Consider the following 24,049-nt stretch of genomic DNA (forward strand, 5'->3'; position numbering starts at 1 on the left):
TTGGGCATGTACACACACCTGCCCTCCCCAGCATAATTTTTAAGGCACCAGGTCTGGAACTCTAATCGCTCAGTTGGCCATGAAGATCCAGCTGCCTTAATCTCCACACCACCTGCTGGCCCCAAAATTGTTTAACATTAACTTGTGCCCAGCATGTGTTTACAAATAAGAATGTAGGGCTGGATCCATGGTACAATGGTCATATGCTACTCAAGTTTAGCCAGATTCCATATGATAATTGAGGTTTGAATCCTCAGCCTGAAACATGCTAGGCTGTGCATGAGTATCCAAGATTTGACAGGCTAGAGAAATGGACGGAGGGGATCACAGTGTGACCAGACCCTGTGGAAGGTACTCACCTCTCTCCCCCAACTCCCTGGTGTGCCGTCACATGTACACCCACACATTGTATCATGAGTAAAGGGAAAAAATGAGAAAAACATTTACTTAATCCTCATAACAACTCCAACTCATTTATAGATGGAAAAATGGAGCCACAGAGAGATTGAATAACTGGCCCAAGGTCATAGCTAACAGATGGGACCTGGCTTTGAGCTGAGACAGTGAGGCTCTTGGGAAGGTGCTCTTGACCATTTACTTGCCTCTTGTTCAGCTTTGAGTTAGGTTTGTGTTTACACACCTAACTTTTCCATGAATGTTATAACCTTATTTCATTCTTCTCTGTGACCCCAGCGATGCGTGGACTGAGTTCTGCTTATCACAGGCCCTCAGGGTTGTCAGAATGACAGACAAGACAGCCTAGATGCCACAATGCTGAGCTCAGGCCCAGGCTTTCCCAGGCCACAGCCTCATGCTGAAATGTGGAACCCTTAAACCTCCTCAGTCTGTCTCTTCATCTCACCAGCTTCACATTGCATATTTGTAATTGGGCTGATAATATGAGTCCCACAAAAATTAGTGTGAAGAGGCATGTAATCAGATAGTGTCAGGAGCAGAAGTGATTTTACTGCCGTCTGACCTAGTGTCCTCTGAGGGTCAGATGGTTCGATGACTTGCACAGGTCACAGATCTACACGCTGATTCTGACACATGTGAAGATAGCAGAATGGAATATGGATATTTTTCCTCAACAGATACAGCACCACATAGCACTCAAAGAAATGTCCACTCTGATGTACCTTGGGGCATATATACAAGGGGATTTCAGAAAGTTTATGAAAAATGTATCTCATGAAAAAAACTAATCGTGTATTTCAAAAATTTTTGCACCAAATTAAACATGTACTTTTTCGTGATAGAGCACGTGTGCCTCACAAGAGCAAGAAAGAGAGAGCAGCACCCTTCATAAGGCTTGGTCTCGCTGTGACCCTCTACCTTCACCTCTCTAGCTGCAAGGATCTTGGGCATGCATGTGTGTGTCTGACATGTTTTTCAGGCTACCCTAGCTGAGGTATCTATCTATCTATATACATATATATATGCCTTTACATATTTGTAAGTACATACACATATTCGTATATGTGTATATGCTTCAGAGAATATTTTTTAATATTTATTTATTTATTTAATTCCATTTGGTTTTTTTTTTTTTTTTAATTTGACTAGAGAGAGACAGAGAGAAAGGGAAAACAAGAAAGCGAGCCACCAGGTCCAGGATTCAAACTGCAGTCAGCCATGTGGGAATCCAGTGGCTATAGCTACCATGCCACCTGCTGGTCCCCAGAGACAATTCTTTATGGGCTGTAAGCCATCTAACTTTCGTGTCACCGTCTGTAAAGTTGCCATTGTAGCAGAACATTGCAGGATAATACATGTGTGTAATCTCAATCATCACACCCTCCCTAAGATATCAGTATTATCCCATATTATGCATGAGCAAACTGAGGTTCAGAGGTTGTACATCATTTACTGCAATATCACAAGTCAGAAAAATCAAAGCAAATACGTGTTCATCTTACTCCCTCACACTGAGACAAAGCAATCTCTATTTGGGGGGGGTATTTAAGTAAGTAAATGTTTTTATTTCTTTGAGACCGTTATAAAAAAAATATTTTGAATACAATAAATCTGTTCTCTTAGAAGTAAAGTTGGTGGGGCCAGCACGTGGCATGGTTGGTAAGGCACTGGACCTCTACATGGCTGACTGTGGCTCGAGTCCCAGATCTGGTGATTTGCTTTCTCGCTTTCTCGCTTTCTCTCTCTCTCTCTCTCTCTCTCTCTCTCTCTCTCTCTCTCTCTCTTTTCTCAAATTTTAAAATAATAATAATAAATAAAATAAAATCAGTCATTCTCTAAAATAAAAAAAGAATAGAAAAAGAAGAAGTAAAGCTGGCCGTTGCTCTTGTCTGGGCGCTGAGCCATGTGGCTGCAGTGCATCATAAAGTGGGTTTTGCTCTTATGATGTGGTATCTCCACACACTCTGCATGCAGCAGGCCACGAGCACAGGTATGAGTGAAAGTGCAGTCTCTCTCTCAAACTCCGGAGAAATCAAAACTTGTAACTGCCTAGGGACCAGCAGTTAGCGTAATGGCTATGTCGCCGGACTCCCATGTAGTCAACCACGGTTCGCGTCCCAGACCCGGTGGCTTAAAACTCACACCGGGCCCGTGTATGTGCATGCCCAAGATCCCGAGAGGAGAATGGAGGAGAAGGGATTGCGGTGTGGCCATCCCCGGGATGGCGATTTCTCGCTTTCTGTCTCTCTGTGTCTCTCTGTCTGGCAAGCACACGTGCCCTATGGCAAAAAACCTCTAAAAAAAAACTTGTAACTGCCTTTTTCTTTTACCTCCCTTCTGCCCTGTTAAAGTTATTAGATCATACTGTGGTGCCCCTAGCTTAACCACTAACCATTCCATTTCTAATTCTTCTTAATCATGGATTTCTTAGAGACACAAGTCCTTGTACCCATGCCCAGAGCACATAAACTGACCTTCAGTTCTGCCCCTGACTCCTTCCCATGCACTGGGTAGTTGGTGATTCAGGAGGCCTCAGCAGAAATGTAGCAACTGTGGGGGCCTGGTGGTGACACAGCAGTAACACAGCTGGAGCACAATGAGAAACATCCTGGGTTCATGTCCCAACACCCACCCTGAGCATACCAAGCACACGCGTGTGCCCCTGCTCTAGGCTGATGGAGACTGGAGGTGGATCACCACCTGAGGACCCTGTTGGAAGTGATTATTTCTCTGTCTCCTTCTGTCATTAGGAAAAATAAACTTAAAAAAAGAAATAAAGCAGCTTGTGATCAGGGCCAACAGTTGCCGATGATTTCAGAGTTACTCTGTTCTTCCATTCTTCCTGCCCTATGCCGTACCCTCTTCTCCTCACAGTATCCACAAGGCCAGGGCAGCTAAAGTCCTTTCAACACTTCCTACCTGGGGACCAACAGTTAGCACAATGGCTATGTCATTGGACTCCCACGTAGTCAACCACAGTTCGCGTCCCGGACCCAGTGGCTTAAAACTCACGCCGGGCGCGTGTGTGTGCGTCCCCAAGATCCCGAGAGGAGAATGGAGGAGAAGGGATTGCGGCTTGGCCATCCCCCCTGGGGGGTGATTTCTCACTTTCTGTCTTTTTGTCTCTCTCTGTCTGTCTGGTGAGCACACGCACCCTATAGCAAAAACCTCTTTCTTTAAAAAAAAAAAAAAAAAAAAGACTTCCTACTTGGTATCTGTTGCAGAAGCCAGACTTCCTGGCAGGACAAAAGAAGGCATACACCCTTGAGTTCCAACCTCCCCCAGAGCTTGTAGTTGGATTCAGCCTGAGTTCCAGCCTCTCTTTTGCCACCTTCTCATTTATTACCTGGAGCAAGCCACTCAGCCTCCCTGGCCTGCCTTCCACTTCTTTAATTTAGCATACAAGAAAGTAGAAAGAATAACAAGGATGGAGACCAGCCCAGGTCCTTACTGGCTCTCTTTTCTGGAACAAATTATTTGTGCTCCCTTGAGCTCCAAAGTGAGGCTTCAGCTGTGAGAATGCAGCCATTCAGTGTGTAGAATTCAAAGCAGGAAAGGCTCTGTGTATTGGGAGTTGCCATGATCTTGAAAATGAGTATTTGGGAACACTGTCTCTGAGTCCTCACAGCTCTGTTTGATTTGAATCTTCTCCCCTAAAACACAGGCACTGTTCCCTAATTTGCATTGGGAGTTAATCAAGCCATATGATGGGAGAATGGATATGCCAACCTCTCACTCAAATCTTCTTGATGCCTCGAATAAGATTTGCAGCAAAGAGGAACGAAGGCAATGAGAGAGATTTCCCTCGTTTCCCTCCAGTGTCATTAACCATTCACAACTGTCAGTGCTTGGCCTTCCCCTTCTCTCCAGAAACCCCGTTCATCTCTCCAGGCCCTTATTGGGCTTCTTGCTTCTGGGCTCTTGTAGTTGCATGGAGGCTAGATCATAAAATGTTCACTTAATTATAAGAATGTCTATTTTTCAAACACTCATGGTGAACTAGACAGGTGACCGAATGTTTTCATGCTTTCTATCACTTACTCCAATGATTCCCCAACTCACCTATGCTTTTGAATCACCCGGTGAGCTTCAAAACACTATCGATGCCTCTGTCTCACCCTAGAAATTGTGATTTAGTTGGCCTGGATGTAGCCAAAACTTTGGAATTTGTTAAGACCACACCTACCCACAAGTGGTTCTAACGCGCAGGCCAATTTGGGAACCACTGACTAAATCTTAAACCACCTGCCATGGGAATTATAATCATCCCTCTTTATAGATGAAGCTCCGAAGAAAGCTCACTGTGGCTTCCTTAAGCTCACATCAACATTACAGGAAGGTCCCACATGTAGCCCAGCCCCACTCTACAGTCAAGTTGTGTTTTCTAAATCCTTGCTACACAAGAGCATGGTCCACAAACCAGCAACATCACCTGGGAGCTTGTTCAAATTGTATATTCTCAGGCCCCACACATTCAGACCTACTGAATTTGTTCTGAATCCCTCCAGGGGCTTGTGATGCCTGCTAAAAGTTGGAAACCACCACTGTAGCAACATCAAACAGCCCTGAAGTTCCCAGGAATGTGCAACCAGCCTGCCAGCTCCAGCTCCAGCTCCCTTGCAGTCCTCTGACTTGAATGTAGTACATTTATCGTCTGGGCTGCTGGTTAAAAATACCTACCTGGAAGAAACCCTGGAGTTACACTGCTTTCTGTACCATTTTGTGTTTGTGAATTTTCAAGCCAACAATGATCCCCCCCTTTGAAGCGAGGACTGCATCCTTGACCCCCGCTGATGCCATAGGTGCTGTAATGAGTAGGCAGCAGGGCTCAGGACTGTTTGCCTGATTGATGGCCTGATGGAACCAGCCCTAAGGCACCAAGGTAATTACACGATCCTGATCGGGTCTTGCTGGCTGGAGGCAGGTGCCTTACATGATTACCATGCGTGGGAGCACAGCCTCTCCTAGAAGCTGTGCAGGACGCGCTGGGCTGCAGGGGGCAGCCAAGCCTGGCACAGGATCAGAGCAGAAGAGCATCCCTTCTGCGGTTCCTGGCTCCAAGGGGCTCCTCAGAACCACACAGGTTCAGCATTCTGTTTGCAGACAGAGGACAGGAGGCGACTGTAAACCCAACCCTTCAGACATGGGAAGTCTTCATCCAGACAGAAGCATGCTCTCTCTCTTTTCCTGTTTTTTATTTATTTTTTTTCTTAAGCAAAATAACTTGACACAAGTCCAAGCAGTTAAAAAGATACTAAAAAGGAACCCAATTTAGAAGGGTTTTCAGTAGTCTGGAAACAGATGTGGCAAACCATTTCAGGATATTCTGGGAAATGAGATGGGGAGGACCGGATTTGAAATGGCCCGGTCGGCTCTTCTGGGCCCGCCCAGCCAGGTGCTTGCACACGGAGGAGGCTCTGCGCTGTCTACTTTTACAGCAACCATAGTTTTACGTACTGGAAGGAAGTAACCCCCTTCTCTCAGTTACCGCTTCGTCGGAGGCACCTGGGCGGCGCGGCGGCAGCGCGGTGCGTAGCAGTATGAGCACACCGCGCCTTAATTGCTCCCTGCTGCGCTGGAAGCGTGGCCGTACTTGTCCTACCCGAGCACCAGAGCGCCGCTAGCCCCCGCGCCCTGGCTGCTCGCTGTCTGTCGCCTGGGCGGGGGCGCTCGGCTGCATCTGCCTGCGGACGGCGGGAGCCTTGGAGTGGAAGGAGCCAAGGCTGGAGGGCCGGGAAGGGTCATATTTTGGATGGAATCTGAACTCACCCAAGGGAATTGAAAGCACATTTATCAAGAACAGCCCCCAAAGAGAAACTCTGAGCTTTTGATACAGCTTTGGGTTTCCTTAATTCCAAGGCGTTGAAGCCCCCCACACTGATATGTACTGAAAATTTGAGGACAGGAAGGATAAGGAATCTGAAATAGAAGACGAGGTTGGCCATACAAAAATGTCCAACACCTATTGCATCCTATAATTAGTAAGTTCCTTTTTGTGAGGTAAGACACACCTAGATAAGGTATTTTAACTAGGTATGATATACTTAGGACAACAGGTTGCAGTGAGGAGTGTTCTGTGCAACTGGAATTTTCAGAGAAACACATGAAAGTTGTCATTGTGTAGTCATTCCATCAAGAATGATTTTAAGACTGGAGGACATAAAAGCATTAAAAATTATTATGGACACAGGAAAATGTGGATGGAGAGTGGAAGAGGGGAAGAGTGCAGGAAGGGAAATTTGGGGAAATATGGAGAAGTTAGACATTTGTGTTACACAGATATGGTTTGTTGCCTGTTGGTGAAGATATGGATAGTAGCATCAACTTGTCTGCTGTGTGGCATATGTCATGTTGGACAAAGTCTCTTTACAAACTAAATGATGTACAATGACTGAATGTATAAAAATAATACACAATACTAATTTTATTTTGGAGAGGTTTTTGCAGGTGCGCTCGCCAGAGAGACAGACAGAGACAGAGACAGAAAGCGAGAAATCATTCCCCCAAGGGGGGATGGCCACACCACAATCCTTTCTCCTCCATTCTCCTCTCGGGATCTTAGGCATGCACATACACCACATGTGCCCAGTGTGAGTTTAAGCCACCAGTTCCGAGACTCAAACCATGGTCGACTACATGGGAGTTCAGCAACATAGCCATTACGCTAACTGCTGGTCCCAAACAATACTGTTTTTTAAAAAGTTTTTAAAAAATGATTTTAAAAGTACACATGGGGACCAGCAGGTGGCATGGTGGTTAAGACACTGGACACTCCCACATGGCCGACCAAGGTTGGAGTCCCAGACCTGTTGGCTTGCTTTCTCACTTTCCCTCTCTCCGTGTCTCTCTCTGGTCAAATTAAAAATTAATTAATTAATAAAGTTAAATAAAATAATTTTTAAAAAAATTTTTTTAAATAAAAGTACACACACATATTGTATTTATTTGTAAAGAGTTTTGTACCTATTCAGTACTGCCTGCTTACAAAAGTGGAGTCAAAAAAGGCAAAATCAAGTTCCCCAATATACAGAGGAATCCCATGTATACCACATAAGCATATTTACTAACTCACATCATGTAAGTGTAATTAGACATTTTGTACTTGAAACTACGGTTGCTGTAAAAGTAGACATCTCTACAAGTATTCGTAATCTGTTCTGTCTTACTTTACACATAGGCAAGAAAACACTGTAAGTCTCTCTTTACTCTCTGGGATATTTTAGATACAGCACAAGTATCCAAGATAAAAATTTCTTGGCTATTACAGATCAGCCATTTATAAAGTTGCAGATTATGTTCCTATGATGAGGATGGGGGAAGGAGAGGAGGAAATTCCTGAAGGAGACTGAAAATGTAATGAGGCCAGGATCTGTCTTTGCCTTACAGCCCACTGTCTCTCCAACTCCTTATGTGTCTGATTTACATCTTGCCAGCCAAGGGAAGTAAGGATCACCCAGAACTTTAGTGAATTGAGTGCCAAAAAGTTTCATAAGGAAGCAGCTAAAATAATGACCAGCCACATACCACACTGGAAACTTAGTGTACACAGATATCGGGCATTCTGGGAAAGACCTCCTCCCAGATTTCTTTTTGTAAACTTTCCCAGTCTGGCATTTTCCTTCCTATACTGATCCTATGGCTTCCTCCATGCATTCAGTTCTATATATGTTCATTGAATGCTCAGTGGGTACAGACACAATGACAAGTGTTGCAGGGTTTGCAGAAATAAGCAGGCACAGACTGGCTGGCAAGTGTCAGGTATTGTAAGGAAAGTGCCGTGGTAGCTTGAGAACAAGCACATGGGGTCAGACAGTAGCAGAGAAGCAAAGCACGAGTCTGTGGGGCTGACCAATGGGGGCAGGTTCTGGGTTTGCCTTTGGAGTTCTCCCTGAGTATACCAGGGGTGAGTCAGCATTTCAGGACCTGCTGGAGGCTCTCTTTCTCTCATAGAATAAATTTTAAAATGGACTTAATTTTTAAAAAGAACAAACATATTTCAGGGAATCAAAGAGATTCCACATCTGTGGAATAAAGACTGTGGAGGAGTGTGGCATTTGAGATATACTTTTTTTAAAAAAGAAGTATTTTTATTTAACTTTATTTATTTTTATTATTATTATTTAATTTGCTATAGGGCATGTGTGCTTACCAGAGGAAAAAAGAAAGTAAGAAAGCAAGCCACCAGGTCCAAGTCTCAAATCATGGTCAGCCATGTGGAGTCCAGTGCCCTAACTACCACACCACCTGCTAGCCCCTTGAGATATACTTTGAAGAGTGGAAAAACTGTTCAGCTGCAAATAAATGGATGGAAGAACTTTCTAAACAGAACGAATAGCATGAGTATGAGTTTGGATCTTGGGGTGTATTTGGAGTTAGGGTAAACCACTTGCCCTTAAACAAACAAACAAATGAAAAGAATAGAATGGAGAATAAAAAAGAGGTTGAAAATGCTAGTTACAGGCAAATTAAAAAAAAAATCCTCACATGCCAAAACAAATAATTTCTGTTTAATTTCATGGACAATAGTTAGATTCTTTTTTTTTTTTTTTAAGAGAGATTTTTGCTATAGGGCAAGTGCACTCACTGGAGACACGGAGAGAGACAAAGAGATAGAAAGCAAGAAATCACTTCCCAGGAAGGATGGGCAGGCCTCAGTTCCTCCTCCTCCATTCTCCTTCACGATTTTGGGCACACACCCACAAGCACCCAGGGTGAGCTTTAAGCCACCGGGTCGAGGACTTGAACCACAGTCAACCATGTGGGAGTCCAGTGCTTTAACTACTACACCACCTACTGGCCCCAGAGATAGATTCTTGAGAGAGCAAGCATCTAGCATTGAGTTTATACTTGGAAGGGCGTTTTCGGTATTGGAATGTATGATGTGCCCAAGCAGGAAGACAGCAGAGCCTGAACTAAGATTGTGCCAGAGGGAACAAAAAGTCAGAAAACATATTTGAGAGATATTTCAAACACGCTTCTAGACTTGACAACTAGTTGGGTTTTAAAGAAGGAATTGCCAGGTTTTGTGCCTGAGTAACTGAGGAAAGCATGAACTTAGGAAGTCAGGAAGACACCGATTGATGTGGGACAAAGAGTTCTCTTTTAGACATCTTGCCCTTGAGATACTGGCAGGCTCTGTAAGAGAAGATCCACACATACAAGTTTAGCACTTGGAGAAACAGGGCCAGAGTTACAGAATAGGACTTTTTTTCATGGAAGGTAGGGGCAGGCATAAATGAAACTGCCAGAGATACAGGTGGGAACAGAAGAGGCTGAGGACAGCTCTGTGTCCCTATCCAGCCTCTGTTCCTGCTTATTTCTTCTTCTTTTTTTTTTTTTTTTAAAGAGAGATTTCTGGGGACCATCAGTTAGCGTAATGGCTATGTCACTGGACTCCCACGTAGTTGACTGCGGTTCGAGTCCCGGACCCGGTGGCTTAAACTCACACTGGGCGCGTGTGCGTGCATGCCCAAGATCCTGAGAGGAGAATGGAGGAGAAGGGATTGCAGCGTGGCCATCCCCCCTGGGGGGGGGGTGATTTCTCGCTTTCTGCCTCTCCGAGCACACACACCCTATAGCAAAAACCTCTTCAAAAAAAAAAAAAAAAGAGAGAGAGAGAGAGAGATTTCTGTTATAGGGCACATGTACTCGCCAGAGAGATAGAGAGACAGAAAGCGATAAATCACTCCCTGGCAGGATGACCATGCTGCAATCCCTTCTCCTTCATTCTCTTCTGTGGATTTTGGGCATGCATACACATGCGCCAAGCATGAGTTTTAAGCTGCCAGATCCAGGATTTGAACCATGGTCAACTATGTGAGAACCCAGCAACTCAACCATTATACCATCTGCTGGTCCCTCTGCTCTTTTCTTATCTCAGGTTTTGCTAATGTCTGGAAGTGCTACACAACAGAAAACCAATTCACTAGGAGGGACCAAGACTAACACATTTCTTCCATCTGGAAAATCTTTAGATTAGAGGCTTCAGATAACATGGAAAGATTGTTCATATTTTATCAAGTTTGTTTATTAAGTTTACCTTGATTAAAATTAATCTGTAGGGGAACCAGTGGATGGCATGGTGGTTAAGGTGCTGGATCCTTCCACATGACCAACCATGGTTTGAATCCCAGACCCGGTGGTTTGCTTTCTCACTTTCTCTCTCTCTCTCTCTCTCTCTCTCTCTCTCTCTCTCTCTCTTCAAATTAAAAATAAATGAATGAATAAAGTTAAATAAATAATTCTTTTAAAAACTAAATCTGTAAAAAATAAAGTTATTTGCTGATGATAACATATAGGATAATGTCTTTGTCTTGACTGATATGCACTATATTCGTGCTGGGGGAAAAACATGTTTTGTACACTATAAAGATGTGTGGTGACTAAACGTAAATAATTTTTAAAAATGAATCTGTAGTTTTAACTTGAGATCACATAGCTACATCTTTCTTCAGGAAAAAAAGTTACCTTGAGTGTTGGCTCTGATTTTCTGCTCACTTCTCCTCAAAAATTTTCTATTTCTGAAACTAGAAGGAATCTAAAATTCAGATGAGCTAAAATATTGTAAACTTCTCTTTATAATTGTTTTTTTTCCAGGCCATTCCCTGAGTCGAAATAGACAGGAAATGACTGGTTACTATGAGTGGGATATTTGTAGTATAATTATAATTTATTAACTTTAGATTATTTGCCTAGGCTTTACTCCTTGCGTCAAATTTTGTTTCCTTCTGGGAGAAGAAAAAAACATAGGTGACCTGAAAAAAAAAAAAATAGACTTTGTCTTGAGTACACAGTCAACTTCGGTTTTTATTTGCAAATTGTATCCTGTAAATCAGTATGCCCTGTCATTGGGAGACCTCTGAAACAAAACAAAACTCTAAACTCATGATTTCCATCCTGTTTTCTAAAGGTCAAATGCTGCAAATACTGGCCAGATGACACAGAGATATATAAAGACATTAAGGTTACCCTAATAGAAACAGAACTACTAGCAGAATATGTGATAAGAACATTTGCTGTTGAAAAGGTAAGTTTTCATTCTATTGTTAAAAGCTATAGTCAGACATTAGTAGTACTATACTAGCCTCATGAACCTTCTCAGACCATTTATATGTGGTCATACCTGAATGCAGGTAGACTCTACTTGGTGATTTCTCAAGTTTGCATATTCCCTCTGATTATATAACACTTTAGTCCCATCTTTAACGTAAATCATTCTCATTTCATAAGAATCAATATTTTGCAGCTAAACCAAAATATTTGTCTATTTTCATTTTCTTTTAAACTTGGTTGATATTGTTCTCTTTCTCTATTTGCTCAAGAACAAAGTTTGTTAAATTTTGATAAATGTCCTTCTAGTTTCTCAGGAGTGAGCGAGAATCAGTGCGAGATACAGATCCTAGCTCCTCCTGGGACTGCTTAATTCCTTGCAACCTGTCAGGCCCGTGGTTTAATATGGACTGATGGCTTTTCCACATAGAAGTGGCCCACCAGAAAACATACCTGGCTGATCTCCATTAGACATGGGCATTCGTGCATGAACCCGCACATTCATCCATACTCACTCCCATATCGGTTTTAGCCTTTGTAGTTGCTGGTGTTGGTCAGTGAATGCCGTGCTTTAGTTCTACCCTGCCTCATCCCATGTGCATGGATGGGGCTTCTTCTCTGGGAAGCACTTTAGGGCATAACAGGGAATTTCCTTATTCCCCCTTTTTCTGCTGACATAGGGAGGGGCCGGAAGTGAAGCAAACTGCAGTCCAGCCAGAGAAGTATCACAGGTAGGCTGTGGGGAAAGTGGAAGTGATGTGGCCGAGAAACACCCTGCCTTTCAAAGGTCCACAGACTTGTTTATCAAGAGCTGATGTTCCAGAGCTGAGCCCTGCACAGTGTACTAGAGTTAGCAATGTTGTCATGAATGCGTTCTGCTTCTCAGGTCCCCTTGGAGCACCTGGGTTATACACGGACTGCCGAGCAGTTGGCTCTTGGCTTTCTCCTCTACTCCATGCTCTTAAAATGCATTTTATTGGATTAACACGACCAGTTTCAGGAAATTGCTGCTTCTGCTTATGGGCTAATTTGCCCTTATGTTTTGAACTACCTTTCCTGGTTTGCAAATCCAAATTTGTCATAGAACCACAAGGCTGAAAAGACTTTTCATTTTAATCTGTTTCTCATACTGTTTAGCATTTTTTTCCTAGCCTGTCTTTTTTAATAAGCAGGCAGAAGGCTTGGAGACTTCAAAGAACGTAGAGTTCTGGTTGACTCAATTCTTCAAGTTCTGAACCTCACACTTTGATGTCATTTTTTTCCTTCTTAGGCAGGATTGGAAAAAGAAAACACATGGAAGATTTTTGTATGGCTCTTGGCAAGAGCACTCATGAATAACTGCATTAAAACAGATAGCGATAAAAGACCCTCGATATTTTTTTCTTGGAAAAAAAAATCCTCCAAAGCCATCATTTAAACATGGAGTTCTTTGAACAATAGTCAGTTCTCTAATAAGCTGAAAATGCATCTCTCTTGCTAACGGAAGGATTTGTTTGTTTCTTTGCTCTTTTTTTTTAACCTCTTATTGTACATTCCCAGCTACACAGAAATGTTTCTGAAAAAGCCAGTTATTTTAGTCATCAGACAACCAGTGAAGAGATGGTGGAAGGAAAGGAAGGAAGAGGAGCTTGTTAATGCATTTGGGGAAATCAAAATGTCATATTAGTGATTTTTCTAACTGGGCAATTGGAATCTTTAAGGAAAACAAATCATTAGTATTTCTATAGAACATTTTTGGTAGATTTTAAACTTTCTCATTAGAAAGGAAAGAAGAAAACAGTTAGGCATGTGCTTTGAGATTCCTGACATTCTGATTCTATTTTGAGAACATGTTGCATTAAGGGATCCGAAGGTGAAAAGAGGATTTGGGCTGCACTGTGTGAAGCAAGCCAAACCGGCTCACTATGGAACTGACGATTCCTGATTTGCATCTGACTGTCATCTTGCCTCTTCCATCTATCTGATGATTCAAGGCTAAACAGATTTCTAATAACATTTAGTGCCATCATGTCAGGAGGAAGATAGCAAGCCTCCGTGGATCTAGGCTGTCTGGTGAATCTGTCCCTGCCTATGCTGGCAAAAAGGAAGATGACAATGGCCTCTGAATTCTTATTTCCCAGGAAATACCTGGGACTCAGAGAAGGCAGTGGGAATAGAATTCTCCAGTCTGTCAGGGGACATACTCAGAGAGTCATACATTCCACACATATTTATTAAGCACCCACTTTGAGCAAGGAGCTATTACATGACTTAGGTTCTTCCTTCCATTATATTACGTGGGAAAATTAAATGACAATAACTTTTTATATAGTATTAGTGCTTGTTATAAAAATATATAATCTACATTAAATTAAGAAGTATTTGGACTTTGAATGCTAATCACATCTACAGTTTTCTTTCTTAAATGTATTATTAACAGAAGAAGAAACTACTATGTAAACTACTATGTCAATGAACAGTTTTAAAAGTTGGATCAGAAAGTATTTTCTTTGCTAATCTGATCAATAATGAAAATATTATTGGACGAAGGTTTATTTGGAGAAAAGGTTTTCAGCCTTCTAGAAACTGACATTTACCTTGCTCAGAAATCTTAAAGAGAATCTTAAAAGAGATTATTGGGATCCTATGTCATGATGGATGGAGTTCAGGGATGGGGAATGTTAGAGCTGAAATCTGGAAAAGCCAGAAAGAGAGGCTCTCAAAAAACAAACTAACAATCAAAGCATGAAAAATAAAATAACAGCAGGTGAGAGAAAGAAATGCCTTTTTGTCCGCAGTGGAATAAATCACGTATTGGGTCATTGGGAAAGTCATGACATGGTTTTCTATGCAAAAATGCCTCATAGTTTTTCCAATGACCCGTATTACTCGTAAGCTTTCTCAGTGCTTAGGTGCTTACCAGCAAATTGATTTGGACCATGCCCGTCCAAGTCATTAAATATAAAGCCAGGGGAGCTCTCTAGTGGCTTGGAGGGTGATACAGGCTCAGAAGTATGTCTGCTAGTTACCATGGTTTGAGTGAAAGCAATGTGGGTTCTTGACCACTAAGTACTATTGTATTGTTGGGAAAGTCAACGCTTTTTTGCATAGAAAAACATAGAAAAAAATACATCATGACTTTCCCCACAACCTAATATTACTCAGAGATCACAGAGCCTATTTCATTGATAACAGTGTTGATTTCTACTTGTGAATTCCTTAATGCCTCAACTCTATTAAAGAATAGCATTTTCACAGAGAAATAAGGCTTCAGCTTTTGTGGGTTATTAAACTAAGACATATTAACACATTGACAGCAAACATATCTTATCCTAAAATCTATAATTGTTTGCCTCGTTAGGTCTTTCAAAGCTCATAAAAATTCTTCTTTGCTTACTAGATGTGTGAACAAAGACTGATGGTGACTTTGATAAGGTTAATGAGTATTTACTTTTAAGATATAATACAACTGAAAGCAGGGTCTAATGCAGAGATGGTATTCCACAAATGGACCTCAGGTGATACAAGGGAGGCTAATTTAATCCCAGATGTACATGCAGAGCCTTGATTCTAGAAGTAATTTTTGTTTTCAAAACAGACTTTTGTTGTAGAACAGTCTTAGTACACAGGCTCATAGTTAGAAAATGAAATTGATGGATATAAATCCACTTAATTATTCTCAAAACAAGAGTAAATTAAAAACCGAAACAACCATAAAATCTCTTTCCTTCCACCTTCCCTTCAGTTCAGTGGCAGGCAGCCCTCCCTCTTCAATTTACTCATTTAACAGAATTTCAGCAAGAATACCTCATACATTTCCTTACATGCTGGTTCCTCACAAGCAGACAGAGATGGCCACCAAAGGCAGAAAGCCGTGTCTTCCTGTCTCTGTAGCTCTAGTACCTGGTGTAATGCGTAGAGCATGGTAATCACTCAGATGGTTGCTGGTTAGATGACTAGGTTACATATTTACTCAAATTAAAGCTAAGCCTAACAACATGAGTTGCAAATGAAAATGAATTCTCTGACCTACTTGGTTGGAAAATATCCCTCCTTCATCCTTCCAGCAAATGTTCTAGGCATGGTAGTGAGTGCATAATGCATGAGTACCCGGTACAGAGAGGCACCAGGATACAGAAGAACCAGAGCAAGGGTTTGCAATCCAGTAGCTGGCATTGAGCACACAGATACTCCAATCCCTTCAGGTCCCCATTCTGTATCTCTTTCTCTATAGGCTCTCCAGTGATATTGGAAAGAATAGTAGCCCCCCACCTAATAGCATTACGTAGAACTAAATAACAGTAATGTTAAAATGGTCTACATTTTAGAAAAGAATTTTAAAGGGACCAGCAGTTAGCATAATGGCTATGTTGCTGGACTCCCCTGTAGTCAACCGCGGTTCAAGTCCCGGACCCGGTGGCTTAAACTCACGCCAGGCGCGTGTGCGTGCTTGCCCAGGATCCCAAGAGGAGAATGGAAGAGAAGGGAAATACCAAATACCACCTCCCCTTTAAACCCACAAACATCTTCCTAAGTGTGATAACTCTTCCAAATGGTGTGTTAAATCTAAGGATGACCTTCTTTCTGGCCTAGACTCACTCCTTAGCGGTGCTTTTCACGCTTCCCTGATTGCTCCTGCTTAACATTTATTTCCCTTTGTTCTCTTCTGTCTTGTGGCTGATGGATTAATGCAGAGAGGCGTACATGAGATCCGCGAGATCAGACAGTTTCACTTCACTGGCTGGCCAGATCACGGGGTCCCCTACCATGCCACTGGCCTGCTGGGATTTGTCCGGCAGGTCAAATCCAAGAGTCCACCCAATGCAGGCCCATTGGTGGTGCACTGCAGGTAAGTCGAGCGCTCAGAGCCTCTACAAGGAAATGCAAGAGGGTGTGGAGATGGGCTCATTTTGGGGGTCATGGAAATATTTTGGACCTTAGTAGAAGTGATGGCTACACAACATTGTGAATGTACTAAATACCTGAACTACACCATTTAGAATGGGAAATTGTATGTGTGAGACTTTCACCTTAATAAAAATTGAAAGAGGAAGCATAGTGGTCATTTTCCCTTGGCTGACAGCCCCTCTTTTCCTGCAGTGCTGGTGCAGGGAGGACCGGCTGCTTCATTGTCATCGATATCATGTTGGACATGGCCGAGAGAGAAGGGGTGGTGGACATCTACAACTGCGTCCGGGAGCTGCGGTCGCGAAGGGTGAACATGGTGCAGACAGAGGTACTACATCTTATACCCAGCCTAGGTCCTCAGTTCCAAGTGTCCCTCCTGCATCCCCAACTCCCAGAGCCCAGGGAAAAAGATATCTAGGGGAAAAAGTAATGAACTTGGCAAGCCCTGTTCCCTCCTTTCTTCTCTCTTACCCTCCCTTCATTCTTTCTTCCTCCTTTTTTATTTTATTTTCATAAATAAAAAAGTCAGGAGTTCCTAGGTAACAGCATCTGTAGCCATAAGCCTAAATTTGCTAATTTTTCTATGTCAGGAGACCATTAAGGATTCCAAATTTTAGAACCATTTATTCTTATTCCGTCTTTTGAACTAGTTGGTAACCAGAGCAAGCTTAGTCCTGAGAACAGCCAGACGTTGCCAAGTGGCTTTAGGTGATCTCTACATTTATTCTTCACCAGGGGTCTTGGAAATGACAGTAGCCTCTTGTCTCTAAAAATGCTGTCCAGTAGCCTGGCATCATGGGAATTTGCCCAGTCTGTGAAAGTCCTCTATACCAACTAAGAACTTGATACACTGAAATTTGAGACATATCAGAAATTTAAATTTTCTTTTTTTAGTTTGCTATAAAGCTCATGTGCTCACCCAAGAGAGAGAGAGAAAGAGAGAGAGAGGAGGAAAGAAAGGGAAAGTCAGAAAGCACCTCCTAGGGTGGAGAGAAACCCCGCACTCTCTTCTTCTCCATCCTCCTCTCAGGATCCTGGCCACCCTTGCACACATGCCCAGTGAATTTTTCAAGCTGCCGAATCTAGAACTCAAACCATGCAGTCGGCCATGTGGGAGCAGCCGCCTTAGCCACCATGCCACGGCCTAGCTCCACTTAGGTTTTTGAGAACTGTTACATCCTGCTACTAGAACATTCATGTGTTTACTAACATGTGATTGTTTAAGTGGACCTTATATTCACCACCCGGAACGTGGTTTGTGAAGGAAAATCAAGAATAAATAAGGCCCCTTACATTTAGATTATGCATTAAAGTTTACAAAAGCCACAGGAGGGAACCAGCAGTTAGCGTAATGGCTATGTCGCTGGACTCCCACATAGTCGACCGTTGTTCACGTCCTGGACCTGGTGGCTTAAAACTCACGCTGGGCGCGTGTGCGTGCGTGCCCAAGATCCCGAGAGGAGAATGGAGGAGAAGGGATTGCGGCGTGACCATCCCCCCTGGGGGGTGATTTCTCGCTTTCTGTCTCTATGTCTCTCTCTGTCTGTCTGGCGAGTGCACGTGCCCTACAGTGAAAATCTCTAAAAAAAAAAAAAAAAAAAGCCACAGGAAAACTAGCAACCACTTCCTTCCTCTTGGAGCCAGTAATGAAGAATGCTCATAGAGTGCTTTCCTCACTCTCAGAGTTCATAGTGCATAGAGCTGAACTGAGCCAAGCCAAAGTCAAGTCATATCAAAGCCAAGCCAAGCCAAGGCCAACAGGGCTTACCAGGCTGAGCTGAGCAGAACTAGTTTGCTGGGCAGAGCAGGACTAGCTAGGTAGCTAGCAGGGCAGAGCAGGGCAGAGCAGGGCAGAGCAGGGCAGAGCAGGGCAGAGCAGGGCAGAGCAGGGCAGAGCAGGGCAGAGCAGTACACTGCTGTCTAGCACTCTGCTCCTTTCTCTTAAAGGTGCTAAGACAACAGTGATTCATTGCCAAAACCAAACTGTCCTACAGGCACATACATATGATAACATAATAACATAAGTTGTTTACCCTGTGGCCTTCAGACATGATAAAATAGGAGGAGAGGGAGCCAGTCTGAACAAGTCTTGACCCCCATGACCCCATTTGCAATGCAGCAACAATTTTCCACAGGAAAACCTAATTCCATTTTGAAGCTAACATAAAAATAGCAGAATCTGTAAATACTGTTTTCCATGGTCTCTTTAGGATAGGGATATTTTATATTAAAAGGTAATAATGATAGTTATTTTTGTATGTATTATACACTTGATCAAATTTTGCCACACCCATTTTCTCACTTCATCTTCTTTTTTGAAGTGTTGTTTAATAGGAATGACCTGATTTTGAGAATTAAGAGTCCTAATTATTTATAGAAATTAAATTAACTGCAGTAAAAGACTTTTTTTAACATCTCATGCAATTAAAGATGATAATAAATATGATAAAACTTTACTAATTAATTGTTGGGGAAGCCAGTGCCAAATCAGCATTAGAGGCCCAGTTTTAAACTGTGAACTTATTATACACACGTGCAAGAGCTCTTCTCTGGGATTTAGAGGAACTTCTGTAATTATCACATTAATTAATGTTTCAAAATAAGTTGTTCTAAGTGCTCTGCTCAGAATTGTTTGTCTTCATTGTGATGTCAAGTTTCCCTGGACCCTCTCTCCACCATTAATTTGGTTAGCAAATCCTCTTTTCAATATAGATAGATAAAATGCTTCCCATTCCTCATCTGAAATATTGAGCTCCAAATTAACGGAGACAGAATTACAGAGATGTCTCAGCCGCCATTATGGTAGTGCTGTAGTGCTTGCACTGGTTTGTGTCAATTCTGATTGCTTTTACTCAATCTGTGAAATGTTCACTGAGCCCCATTTAGTCTCTTCCTCCCATCACACTGACACACAGAGCCAAGCAGGCGACGTGCCAGCTGTCCCATGTGAGGAACAGGATTACTGACCCTGGGGAACCCAGTCTCCCAGCAGACAGGTCCTTAGACTTTGTCCATGTTGAGAATGCGTTGTCTCTATTATCTTGATGACATGGGCCTAAAGCCCATATTGGCTTTCCTCCTGCTTTAGTCCTCTCAGGTTATCTTGCATTCTCTGTTACTGTTTTCATCTACTTCTCCAGGAGCAATATGTGTTTATCCATGATGCAATTCTGGAAGCCTGCCTCTGTGGAGACACTTCTGTCCCTGCTTCCCAAGTCAGGTCTCTGTATTATGACATGAATAAACTGGATCCACAAACAAATTCAAGCCAGATTAAAGAGGAATTCCGGGTAAGTGATGGTAAAAGGAGAGGTGACTAGCTGTGCCTTTGCTCTCAAAGTCAGCTCTTGGACCCTCGAACCAACACAGGGCTCCTCAACCTAGCACTTTTGACACTTTGGGCTGGATGATTTTTTTGTTGGAAGGGGTGGCAGGGGGCAGGGGGCAATAGTTCTTCATTGCATTCCTCATATTTTTGTTTTATCTAAATGTTCCTGACTCTCACGCTTTCCCCCAACCTCTTATGTCCTCAATCTCCAGGTGTCCAACTCTAGTCAGAGTCAAGACACTCAATCCTAGGGGTCCACAGTGGCCCTTTAGTGCAATGAGAAGACTAACCTGTGAGGGCAGGGAGGGAAAGAAAGGGGCCATCTTACAACTGGCTATGCGAAGCTTAGCTGTTTTAAAGCTGAACATGAGACAGATTTATCATCAAGCCATTCTCTCCTTCATGTGCCTTTCGTTTGTCATAGACTCTAAACATGGTGACACCAACACTGCGTGTGGAAGACTGCAGCATCGCCCTTTTGCCCCGGAACCATGAGAAAAACCGGTGCATGGACATCCTGCCCCCAGACCGCTGCTTGCCTTTCCTCATCACCATTGATGGCGAGAGCAGCAACTACATCAACGCCGCTCTGATGGATGTAAGCTGCTTCCCTTCCCAGAAAGAAACGAGAAGGCTTTTCTCAAGGGGGAGCAACTAGGAAGATTGGGGCAAGCATGGTGTGGGTCTTCTTCTGCTCATCTGTCCACCCCCCCCCCTTTTAAAGACAAAAACTATTTTCAACAACAACAACAAAAACACAGATTTCAAATTCCACATGTGTTTTCATATAGGACTAATTAATGTTCTTGGGTGTCAGAGGTCATCAGTCCAGAAGTATTAATAAATGAAACACGTTACAGGTACTCTTGGGGCATTTACATCTTTATTTTCTTTTTTCTTTTATTTTCTCTTTTTTTTCTTAAGATTTTTGCTATAGGGTATGCACACTCACCAGAGAGAGAATGAGAGGGAAATTGAAAATTCACCCCTCAGAAGAGATGGCCATGCCACAATCCTTCTCCTCCATTCTCTTCCCAGAACTCTATATACACAAACACACCTGTCTGGTGTGAGTTTCAATCCACAAGTCCAGGACTCAAACCATCGTGGACCATGTAGTTCAGCATCTTAACTGTTATGCCACCCACTGGCCTCTGGGGCACTTACATTTTTAACCTACAGACTGGGGAGCAGAAGGCTATTTCATCACCATGTCAGGGGAAAGGGATAATGTGATCTGCAACATTGTTTTAGTTCTCTTTCCTTCTAATTTAGACAGTAATCAAACATGGGGGGAAATTCACAACTATCGCTTCCTATCTATCTGTCTGCTACTTGTAATTGTTGGAATATTTTCAGTTCTAATATGGACATTTTCATTCTATTGGTGAGATATCCTAAAACAGTATTTGTTTTTAGCTCTGTAGGGCTGTAAAAAGCATGTGTATATTTTATGGCAGGAATAAGTAACACCGTCATACATATAAATGCCAAACAAGAAAGTACTAGGAAAAGCAGAAGTATTTTAGTTATGTGTAATTTTAAAGTTAAATTTGCTCTATTACCACAATTATGTTTAGAGTCAATACTGCCTTTCTACTAGAAATGTTAAAAACTGCTAAGAAATACTTAGGTTTTCTTGCTATGACTGTGAGGATATTTTGCAGATAAGTTTATAGTCTATTTTAGTGTTGACAATGGTGATAGAATTAAACAATTGTTAAATGTGTTCAGTGTTTTGTGCCACCTGTTTCCATGTATACAAAATCACCTCACTTCCTCCTGTCACATTTTCCTGGGTACATTTGTATCTTTCTTATTTGTGTTTTGCAGAGCTATAAACAGCCTTCAGCTTTTATCGTCACCCAGCATCCTTTGCCAAACACAGTCAAAGACTTTTGGAGACTGGTTCTGGATTATCACTGTACATCTGTGGTTATGCTAAATGATGTGGATCCTGCCCAGGTGAGACGCTGGAATTCGTGCAGTCAGAGCTGGTAGGGCAGGATCCCGTCTGCTTACTTTGCACATGGAGAAGTACAGGCCTCTGTGCAGGGTCTCAAATGCCAGTTGAAACTTGAGAACTGGGGATGCTGAAACACGAGTGTTAAAAAGCATGTGGAATCAGAGGTTAAAGCAGAAAGTCAATTGGAACCTAAAAGACAAGCTAAACTCACAGACAGAGGCAGGGACGGCACAAAACAGAGTCAGGAATTGGGTTATTCCTAAAGGATGGGAATTCCAGGAGCAGAGTACAAAGTCATAGAGTCAAAGCTCAGTAGGAACCTGAAGGTCACAGTGCCAGAAACAGAGCAGGCAAACCTGAGGACAGTGGGAAAGGACGTGGGCATTTGACTCAGCCCTTGATCTCATCACTAGAGATCGGGGTGCTTTCTGACATGGCTTACCAGGAGCCCAAAGGTAGAGATGATCACGTCGGGATGACAATGGAGATAGGAAAGTGACTCTAAGGGACAGCGATTTGTTTTGTCGACTCTTTGGTAAAGACATTAAAAAGAATAGAGCAAGGACTTAGAGATAAGAGAAGCTCAAAAAGATAAGCAGGACTTTTACGTAACACTTTTTTTGTTTGTTTGTTTGAGAGGTTTTTCACTATAGGGCACATGTGCTCGCCAGACAGACAGAGACAGAGAGACAGAAAGCGAGAAATCACCCCCCAGAGGAAATGGCCACGCCGCAATCCCTTCTCCTTTCGGGATCTTGGGCATGCACGCACACGTGCCTGGCGTGTGTTTTAAGCCACCGGGTCCGGGACGCGAACCGCAATCGACTACGTGGGAGCCCAGCGACATAGCCATTATGCTAACTGCTGGTTCCCCTATGTAGCTTTTCATAAACATAAAAAGGAAGAATTGGACAGTGATGACTCAATATTAGTAATGGGGATAGAAGCATGTTTTTAATGGATGTTGTCAGCCAAGCATTAGCACAGTGGCCCTATAGAAGCTGAATTTATTCCACTTAACACAACAGGCATTAAAGAAAGTTTCAACCTAGCATGTTTTAAGAGTAAACTTGTTCTAGAATTGAATTAATTTCCTAGCTAAAAAAGTCAAATTCTTAAAAAAGATGGGGGGAGGGAGGATCTAAAGCATTTCAGCATCTAAACAAGACAAGTTGGTTTTTCCCCCCTAAAATCAGTTTTGTATCTATCCCATCTGCTACAAATGGCATGGACATGCAACTCAGTTCTATAATGTTTTTAATTAAGTTCGAGGCACTATATTATATTGTTAAGGCTCTTGCCTGAAAGCTTGTTAATGAAATAATAATGATAATCCTTGTTCTCATCTAGTCCTTTTGGCTTAAGAAGCTTAAATATTTTAGAACTCTTCCCCATTGATCCTCTCAGAAGGGTAGACAGCAACCATTTATAAAGACAAGCAGACACCACAACTCAGGAGCTTCAAAGACACAACTTGAAATAGAACCAAGGATTCTGATTTTCTAACTTACAGTCCCACAAGTTAAATGTCTCTAATTCAAGAGTCTTTAGTCACAGATATTTACAGGATAAGGGACGTATTCCCTATTTAGAATCATTCTGTTTCTCTCCTAATGTAATTCCCAAAATGTGGTAAGATACTGTTTTTGTTCATATTAGTGAACAAGACATCAGTGATTCTAGTGTGTCCTTTTTGAACAACAGCATTTGAATTCTAAAGCTGCATTCTAAATCCAAACTCTCTGGACTCAAACCAAGCCTTGGCTGACTGGTGGTAGGAAAGACAAAAAGACTCCAATTCTATTCAGCAGATAGAGCTGGTTTTCAGAGTGAGAAAAAAGAGGCTCCTGGGATTCAGTCTTTTAGTGAACACTAAACTGAGCATTTGAACTTAAAGGCTTTGCAATTGTACAAGAATAGCACTCAACTATTTTAAGTATTTATAGGTCCAGTTCATGGACGTGTGATGCACCATTTAAGCCATTTTCTACATGGTTTACTTGGGCAGAGTGTACAATGCAGCATGCCAAGAGCTCAGTGCCAGCCAGGCCATTCATATTTCTTTGGTATAAATGACAAGCTTTTGATCGGGAGCTTGAAATGAGAGCGCAAGCAGAAAGCAAAGCTGGTTCAGTAAGTAGAAAAATGGGCATAACTGTTCAAATATGCATGTCATGGCTTTTATTACCATCTCGGTTTCCCATCATAATGCCTATTAATTTTAACAGTGGGTACACTTGGGTATCAAAAAGAAAATAAACATCAGCAGACTATCGCCTGACAAGCCACTGTGTAACTTGTCCCCAGGAAGTAGTGATGAGGAAGGGGAAAATGTCATAGAAGCATTAAAAATAAATAAAAGTAATTTCTAAAATCTGGGGCTTGGGAGAGAGTTCCTTCAA

At 42.4% G+C, this 24,049-nt stretch overlaps 1 protein-coding gene across 7 annotated transcripts in view; it reads left to right on the forward strand.

Moving 5' to 3' along the window:
- PTPRM (protein tyrosine phosphatase receptor type M) overlaps positions 1 to 24,049 on the forward strand; it is a 732,676-nt gene that overhangs the window by 678,322 nt on the left and 30,305 nt on the right. For all 7 annotated transcript variants that reach the window (XM_027766560.1, XM_027766561.1, XM_027766562.1 and 4 more), the window contains 6 exons: positions 11,327 to 11,443; positions 16,140 to 16,294; positions 16,546 to 16,681; positions 19,494 to 19,643; positions 20,106 to 20,279; positions 21,515 to 21,646. In XM_027766560.1, coding sequence (XP_027622361.1) covers positions 11,327 to 11,443; positions 16,140 to 16,294; positions 16,546 to 16,681; positions 19,494 to 19,643; positions 20,106 to 20,279; positions 21,515 to 21,646 — 864 coding nt within the window. The remainder of the gene's footprint in view (positions 1 to 11,326; positions 11,444 to 16,139; positions 16,295 to 16,545; positions 16,682 to 19,493; positions 19,644 to 20,105; positions 20,280 to 21,514; positions 21,647 to 24,049) is intronic.

This window comes from Tupaia chinensis, unplaced genomic scaffold, assembly GCF_000334495.1.
Source record: "Tupaia chinensis unplaced genomic scaffold, TupChi_1.0 Scaffold143584_1, whole genome shotgun sequence".
NCBI lineage: Eukaryota > Metazoa > Chordata > Mammalia > Scandentia > Tupaiidae > Tupaia > Tupaia belangeri.